This window comes from Zerene cesonia, chromosome 7 (assembly GCF_012273895.1).
Source record: "Zerene cesonia ecotype Mississippi chromosome 7, Zerene_cesonia_1.1, whole genome shotgun sequence".
Classification (NCBI taxonomy): domain Eukaryota; kingdom Metazoa; phylum Arthropoda; class Insecta; order Lepidoptera; family Pieridae; genus Zerene; species Zerene cesonia.
Window position 1 is genome coordinate 8,154,252 of NC_052108.1, and position 8,704 is coordinate 8,162,955.

The 8,704-nt window shown below is 35.8% G+C and overlaps 2 protein-coding genes across 2 annotated transcripts in view; one reads left to right on the forward strand and one right to left on the reverse strand.

The window, feature by feature from the left end:
- LOC119828237 (lysosomal alpha-glucosidase-like) overlaps positions 1 to 1,547 on the forward strand; it is a 14,889-nt gene extending 13,342 nt beyond the window's left edge. The window contains exons 18-20 of the mRNA XM_038350341.1: positions 229 to 436; positions 598 to 748; positions 1,272 to 1,547. Of these exons, the coding sequence (XP_038206269.1) occupies positions 229 to 436; positions 598 to 748; positions 1,272 to 1,528 (616 nt within the window). The 3' untranslated portion in view covers positions 1,529 to 1,547. The remainder of the gene's footprint in view (positions 1 to 228; positions 437 to 597; positions 749 to 1,271) is intronic.
- A 2,624-nt stretch (positions 1,548 to 4,171) lies between these two features.
- The window catches only part of LOC119828238 (sorting nexin-14-like), a 12,712-nt gene continuing 8,179 nt past the window's right edge, over positions 4,172 to 8,704 (reverse strand). The window contains exons 13-19 of the mRNA XM_038350342.1: positions 8,514 to 8,523; positions 8,002 to 8,110; positions 7,488 to 7,660; positions 7,039 to 7,241; positions 5,644 to 5,808; positions 4,948 to 5,117; positions 4,172 to 4,437 (exon numbers count right to left, since the gene is read on the reverse strand). Of these exons, the coding sequence (XP_038206270.1) occupies positions 4,369 to 4,437; positions 4,948 to 5,117; positions 5,644 to 5,808; positions 7,039 to 7,241; positions 7,488 to 7,660; positions 8,002 to 8,110; positions 8,514 to 8,523 (899 nt within the window). The 3' untranslated portion in view covers positions 4,172 to 4,368. The remainder of the gene's footprint in view (positions 4,438 to 4,947; positions 5,118 to 5,643; positions 5,809 to 7,038; positions 7,242 to 7,487; positions 7,661 to 8,001; positions 8,111 to 8,513; positions 8,524 to 8,704) is intronic.

Consider the following 8,704-nt stretch of genomic DNA (forward strand, 5'->3'; position numbering starts at 1 on the left):
CTCTACTGTTGCTCTACTGTTGCTCTACTGCCGCTCTACTGCCGCTCTATTGCCGCTCTACTGCCCCGCCTGCTGCCGCTCTTCTATACTATTTATAATTTGCATTTTGTAACATATCTGTTCGCTGTTAGCTATCCTAACAAAATAAACAAAATAAGATTTTGTGTAATTTTCTCACATGCAAATTTATAAGAAAATTAAATGATATCCTTTATTCAAAAATTCCAGATTCCCAACGGAGACGAAGGTGTACGACATCGACACGCAGTTCCTGATCGGCTCGCACCTGATGGTGGGCGCGATACTGGAGCAAGGCGCCAACAGCACGCGCGTGTTCTACCCGGGGGCCGACCCCTGGTACAGCCTGGCCTCGGGCCGCCCGCTCGCGCTCGGCGACTGGGCCTCCGTGGGCGAGCTGGACGTCGTGGCTGTCAGGGTGAGCTTTGGGAACAATTGGGGCAGTTGAAACGAAAAGTTAAATTCAATATACTTTACTCAGACACCCCGCGAAAACTTAAAAAAAAAATCTCATTTCATTACAATACAAAACACTGCTCTCCTCCTGGTAAAAATAGAATACAATATGATATATTCCAGGGTGGTGGTATAATCCCCCTACAAGAGCCCCCGTCCCACGGGCCGGTGTCCACGGCCAGCACCCGCAGTTCGCCGCTACAACTACTTGCTGCGCCCTCTCGAGAGGCACTTGCCTCCGGGAACCTCTACTGGGATGACGGACAGAGTTTACGTGAGTATGGCTACTGTTGAACTACCTACGATTACTGCTTTGCAAGCTTTATATGTGATCCGGCTCAAAACATCACTGAATAAAAAAAAATAAAATAAAATATGTTTCTTTAAAAACAAACAAATATAATTGCAAGTTTTGTACATCCTTAAATACCCAATAAGATCATAGCACTCGATTAGCCTGTACGACGAACGACGGACGGACGGATGGACGAACCTTTCTGTTTACGGGAGGCACTCGCTTCTGAAAAACATCTATTGGGATGATGTGCCAGCGGTTACGTGTGTTAGTTTGTATGAGGACGTCTATTAGTAGATCCGGCTTGAAGGACCATGAATGTATGAGCAACATTACGGATAGAAGACGGAAAAAATCTCGTTGACTTAATTGACTTTTATTGTAGTAAAACACTTATTAAAAATTTACTATTTGACACTTTTACAAACGCCGTATTTAGTTTTCAGGGACTGAGACCTAACTAATACATCTTTTGTTTATTTATATTATTTTTAATTCACAGATAGCTACGAAGAGAAGAAATACACCCACATCGTGTTCAAATTGAAAGACAACGAACTAACCAGCACCATACAGTGGTGGGGCTACGGAGTGCCGCAAATTAATGAAATTAAAATTCTCAATCAGGACGCCATCAAAACTGTCACGGTTAACAACGAGCGGGCCAACTTCACGCACGACGCACAGACAAAAGTGTTGACCGTCGATTGTAATATCAACTTGGATAAACCCTTCAGTGTCAAATGGACGCATCATTGATTTCTGATTTAAATCTTTTCGCCATCTCCCTTTGGGAGGAAAGAGGAGGTGGGGGGTTTGTCGTCGAAGTTTCACCCCCTCGACTAGGTTTTAAGATTAACCTTTTTTTTTTAAATTTGGTCATCTATAGTTTTTAGTCCTAATCTACATTATACGAATGAAATTAAAAATACTATTTAATTGTATTTTTGCTCCTCATCGGGATTATTACGTAGAAAATAAAGGAAACCAAAAATAATACGAAAATTCAATAGAGATTTAGAAATCCTTAATACAGTAGCTCGAGATGTTTTTGTATTTTCATTAAAAAGGACACCAATTTAATGATCGTGTTTTACATACAGATTTACATGTTTATTGGTAGGTTTTCGTGAATGTACTTTCTCTATACTGGTAAAATAAAGTATTTTGTTGATATTTAAAATTTTCAAATATGTAGCATTATTCTATATAACATTCTAGATATTTAAGATCAGAATTACATTATACAGTAAAATAAAAAGACAATGTCATGATTTTTTTCTTGTAAGATGAATTTGGAGGAAAATTTACGGAACATACCTTATCTAAATATAATAAAAAATGTAACATATAAAACACGAAATCTCGCATTAACACTTCTATTTTCTTTATTAATTTTCATCTAATTGTTATCATATAGACCAGTGCTGAAGCTGTTGAAAACTTTAAATAAAAAATTTAGGGTCGATCTGAACCTACAAACACTTTTTCACATAGCCTCAAAATTAATATGAACTTATCAAATTACTGAGTTATTGCTTAGTTATTTCTATCCTTAAAAAAATTGTAAAGGAAATTCGATAAAATTATAAAAAAAAAAAAATTACCATTTATGTTTAGGACACAGTGTATTTTTTAAATTATGGATTAATCATTCATCTTAAATGCTGTCTTTAATTATTGGCACGGGTCTATTATAACATAAACTTTTTAAAAGAATTATATGTCACACGAGTGTTGATCTCATTGAATAACGAATTGTGAATAAATGCCAATTATATGTATTAAAATATAAAGAATTATAGCTAATGAGGCCATATTTCTAGTCATAAGGGATAAAGTGTGCTTCAAGTTTTCAAAAAATTACATTATCTGTCAGATAAGGTAATTTTTTTTTTTATATATAATTAGCTGACCCATCAAACGCTGCCTTACACATTTAGGAGTATGAAAAATAGATGTTGGCAGATTCTCAGACCTACTCGATATGCACACAAAATTTTATGAGAATCGGTCTAGTCGCTTCGGAGGAGTATGGGAACGAACTTTGTGACACGAGAATGTTATGTATAGAGAAGAGATTTATTGCATTCAAGTTTGAGAAAAGCCAAATATAAACAGGATGCTATAGTTTTAGATATAAGTAAACTTTTTATTATAAAATATATTATTATCTTTTATCTATAATAAATGTAGAAAATTCTTATAAAAGTGTACTCTTTAGCTCATGTGGTGTAACGTGTTTGTGATAAACTATTATGTAGATAATTGTGTAGAAACTCGCTTTTGTTTATAAATGATAAATATATTCTATTTATAGTTAAATGTGATGTCATAGATCCAAAGAGCATTTTTTTGTTTTTAAAATAATATTCATTAATTACTTCGCTATTTTTATTTAACAAATGCTCTTCTAAAGTAATACACATTAAAGATACTAAACCGATTTTAAGGTTATTGAAAGTTTATCGAATTGTGAAAATTAATGTCTTCCCTGAGTTCCTTAACAATTTGTGTTCACAATTCTAAAGTATTATATTAACACTGGAGTCTGTAAATTTTTATTGTCTATATGTAATACCGTAGTATTGTTAAATTAATATTTCGCGGACACAAATTAATATTCAATAGTATAATTTTCATGATTGATGTAGTATTAACATCTTTGAATATATCAGAAAGTTTGACTTTATGTCGAAAAGTCATTTAACAGTTTCAATAATGCGATGAAATAAATATGATAAAAATAAGATTATCAATTAATATAAAATCATGTTATCGAATATAGTTCCATGTTAACAACGATAAATAGAAATAAATATATCAATATTGAGTGTGAGCATTGCCCCTAGAATAATTATTTATCCTAGCATCCTCAAAATAACTTATCCTTTAATAAAAAATATCATATAAATATTGAGCGATATTGTCAAATATTTTTTATCATTTTTAATTTCTTGAGAGTTTGTTTACCTTTTTCACTTTTATTAAAACTTTAACGGTGTTATTTGTATTGCTCTAGTTTTGTATTACATTTTATATTTTTATATGTGATCAGTACAAATGATATTGTGTTATTAAAATAAGGTTTCATGCAAGTTGAGATTTGTTGTGTCGTGATAGTTTCATTTTAACACGAATAAAAATTGTATTGCACGATGATTTTGTTTTATTTACTTTTCCCTTACTAAACTGGATTTTATTAACACTATACAGTTGTCCCACATTTCTCGCATCTTCATTACAACGCAGATAAAACCGCACCATTGTGAATGATTCATTTGAATTAATACCATTTTAGTATTTTTCAAAATGTCTGTCCTCATTTCAGGTTGAAAATATTATCCCTCCATCGTTTCAAGAGGCGTAAGTTGAGGATAGTTTTTAATAAAACGGACATAATAATAATATGAAAATAATTTATTTGGCGTTTCCATACTTACAGAATGAACACCTCTCATCATGCGAGGCAAACTAGACTATTAGAAAAAATATATTTAATAAAATATACGTATTTACAATTATACTATTACGTATAGTTAATACGATTGGTACACGTGGAATTTACAAAAATCTTATTTAAATATCAATCATAAATCTCAACTGTTTTCGCCCTGAAGTTCTGGAAACAACTCGACCAAGCACAGATCCAGTAGATTGTAAAACAACTGAAAATAAAATAAATTATCTATTATTTTGTATTCATGTGTGATCATAGTTATGTCATTTATAACTCACGTTTAATTGTGGAATAGACAGAAATACAATTTTAATAAAGGTTTTAGTTTTAATTTCATATTTAAGCGCACATACCATGTAACAATTACTGGGCACCCATCAATACGCTGACCGCGTTCGTTCAAGTTCGCTGCTTAACTAGCAAATTGTTTAATGATTTAAAAGACCAAGAGCCAAAAGATTTTCGAGTATCTATTTGTGTATTATATTTTGTCATTTTACTAGTGATACGTATATATTACTCTGTAGTTTATTAGACAGATTCACCCCTTAATTAATAAGACATACAAGAAGGAAATTTTATGATTAAAGAATATGATAAGTGTCATTATTGTTTATCGCTAACTTTATACATAATCATATAAATTCTTATTGCCAGCCTTTTAGCTGCATTTTTTCCATATTTAACTGTGCTGTAGGTACATATTTTTTTTACCCACTTGTTTATTCAAATGCGGGTTCTGTATAATATCGAAGGCGGTGCCGATCTCGTGGGTGAAGCGAAGGCCGCGCGGCGCGAGCGAAGCGAACGCGATCAGCCTGCTGCGGGCGAGTTCGCGCTGCTGCACTTGGTTCGAGCGGGGTGTGGACTTCTTGCTGAACAGTACACCTGGAAATATATTATAATAGATATAAATATATAGGAAATTTATAATTCTGTAGAATATTTGTTGACAGGTCGTGAATGGATGGATATGTTTTTGCAGACATAGAGGATTCGTTGTGCGCCAGGAAATTATATTTTTCAATAGCAATTTGTATCGTTTTAGGCAGCTGTGAAAGTTTTGTTCGGGACATAAAATGAGACGAGTCTCAAAGATTAGTACATTTACTAAAAATTTTGAATAGCAAAATAGTGTAACATGGGGGCAATGACTTTCATCTGATTGGCGTAATTCCTCCTGCATTTGATAGGAAATTGTTTGCATTTGACCCCATTTAAGAATCCAGATTATTGGTACAAAATGGTACAAGTACAAAAGGTCAACAGCCGCGGACGAACGCACTAGTAAAAAAAAAAACTCATTCGAACTTAAACCCTAATAACTTGTAAGAAACATTAGTTATCATTCGGACACGTTTCTACCGATACTACGCCAAAAAAACAAACTTTTGCACAGTCACACCGCACGCACCGTGGCCCAGGCGCACGAGGTGCGCGAGGCGCGGCGCGGGCAGCAGCGCGCGCAGCCGCGCGGCGAGGCGGCGCGCGGCGGCGGCGTCGGCCGCGCGCCGCGCCAGCGCCAGCGCGCCGCCCAGAGCGCGCGCCCACGCGCCCCCGCCCGCCGCTATTTTCAACACTGCAATTAAATATTACACAAATTAACGGATTCTGGGAACGCGTCGCCACGCTTTAAGATGGTATATGTCTACAGTCTATATGCAGTCGTGTAGGTGTAATATTTTATTTTGTCATTATGACACATTTAGTTCCTATCATAATCTGTTTCTTTCCGCATATTACTTTTACAAAATAATGTAAATTTTTCACATCTGCCAGCTGACTTGTGACGGCTCACTTTTCACTTCACTTCACTTTTTTTATTAGAACTAGTATATAAACCAAACATAGTAAAGTGTCATTAAGCTGCCTAAATCGCTCACTAGTTGGAGCTACTGTCTATGTCGTGATATTATTCTTAATCTGTAGTCATATTCAGATACTCTCTCTCGTGTGAACGGTTTTGCTGTGTTAACTGGGTTATGAGTAAATCTCAGTATATCAACTTAATCTATTATTATTTTCCCAATAACCCATCATTTTTTTTATTTTAGTTGATCTCATTTAAACTTAGTTTCATTCTGATAATTTGGAGGCGGTGAAATAATTTTTGCAATATACTGAGCCGTCTTGAAATCGACAGAACTAAACAACATTTTAATGGGAACACACAAGTGTTTTATAAAAAAAGAATCATCAAAATCGATTTACCCAGTTAAAAGTTTTGAGGTAAGTAACAAAATATAGTCCAATTTATCCCTTCCTTTTTCTTTAAATCGATTGAAAATTTTCGATTAAAAAAAAATTTTTCAAAAAATGGGTTTAGCTGCAAAACTTTTGAAATAGCTCGCTAATGCGAGCTCTTTCAAATGCCGCTGGACGATAAACACTTCTCTGGGGCTCTAGACCTGTGAGACTAGCTTGCGTATCCGCTCTAATAATTGAAAAAGTTAAATAACACCATCCATACATACGTATCACATACTATAAAAACACAATTTCATGTCAAATACGATGTTCTAAATCGAAACCACAATGATATAAATGACACACTGCAAAACCAAAACTCTGCGCCATGAGCAACCGAACATTCCCGAGTCTCATTGCATTGCGGGCGCGTCCTTGCCGTTTCCGAACATTCTGTGCGGAAAATTCCACACGGAACGTTTCTTTTCGTTAACACACAACGCAGAAAACACCGCGTGGAACACACTACGCAAAAAACACAGCGTGGAACACACTACGCAAAAAACACAGCGTGGAACACACTACGCAAAAAACACCGCGTGGAACACGCAGCGCCACTCACAGAAGTACATGAGGCACTGCACGGCGCCGCGCACGTGCCGCTGGGGCGCCGCGGGGCGCGGCGGCGCCCGCGCGGGCACGCCCCAGTTGTCGCCGAAGAGCGCGCTGCGCGGGCGCCGCGCGCGCCCCGGGGGCGCCGCCGCGGGGGCGCCGCCGCTCTCCGGCACCTCCACGCCCTCCTCCACCTCGCGGGTGCCTTGCTTGCTGGAAATCATATTACACTTGCATATAGCGAATATGCCGTGATTATATATAAATAATATATAAAGATTTTATATCACTTTAAAACTAAAAACTAAATTTAACAAAGGCGTTCCATCGACACAATATTGTAATCATTGAAATAATGTTTCATATTCGTCGAGATGGTCAATAGATGACGTGGGATTTTAATATTAAAGCAAATTCATTACATCACAAAAAAAAAAAAAACTTCACAAATTCACTCACAGTGCCTGATAGCGCTCCTTATCCGAGGAAATGAGAAAGTTCCTCAGGAAGCTTTCCAAATGCTGTCCCTTTTCTTTCCTCAGCCGGTGAGCCACGGACTGATAGATGTTCCCCAGATCCGTGTTCACGTTGAGTGTGGACGCTTGCACCACCAACGTGAAGTCGCTGTCCACCTGCAACGAGGTATATATTTGGAAATGTATGGAAATGTGTGGAAATATGTTGAAATGTGTGGAATTGTGCAGATATGTGTAGAAATGTGTGTCAATATTTGAAGATATATGAAATTATGTCACCATATTATGAAAACATTATAAAATTAGTGAAAATATGTGGATGTATATGAAAAATTAGCATGACCATGTTAATTTGTAACATTACATACTTTAAGCGTAATCTAAAAATATCAAACTGTGTATATCTGTTTTTTTATTATTATTTATAAATTGCCTTTAGGTACAGCACGCATTTACATCATTTATACTATATTGTGTGTGTTGAGATGTTAACTTACCGTAAGAAAAAGGTAGAGCAATTCGCTGGTCTGCAGAAGCGATATTTGAAGTATTCGCTGGAGGAAGTCTTCGTACTTGTAGCGCAGTGTTTCCAAAGGGCTGTTGTCTCTGGAAAGGAAATTACTTTTATAAAATTATTTGTTGAAAATATATCACGTGTTTTATATGACATTCAGTTCAATAAAAAAAAAAAATTATCATGATTTAAAGATTTAGATTAGGATAAGTGTCTAGAAAAGTGTTAAAACCCAAAATTTAAATTTACAAATGTGAGATAGTGGCATTTTTTCTAAGGGAATTAGTCTTGTGTTACAAGTATAATTTGATATGTTCATATGAGTCATAGGTTTCATATGTATGTGTGTAAGATTATAACCATTAATTTGAGGATAATAATAGTGTATGCCTGTGTTTAGGTTCATTTATAAGAACAAGTAGAGTGTGGAATGGCATTTAAAGTGCGTAGGTGTGTGTTCATGTGTATAGCTGCATGTGTGTTTGTAGAGAATACATAAAGTGTGCTGTGGTGTTCAAGGACAGTGTAATTGTGCGGATTTTGAGAATATTTGTAATTAAATAAAAATTACGTGTGCGTAGCAATATATGGCGGGTGTGTGTGTGTGTGTGCGTGTACACAATATGTATGTAGAGGAGTAATACGTTATGTAATTTAGTGTATAGTGCGTGCGTGAGTGCGCGTGT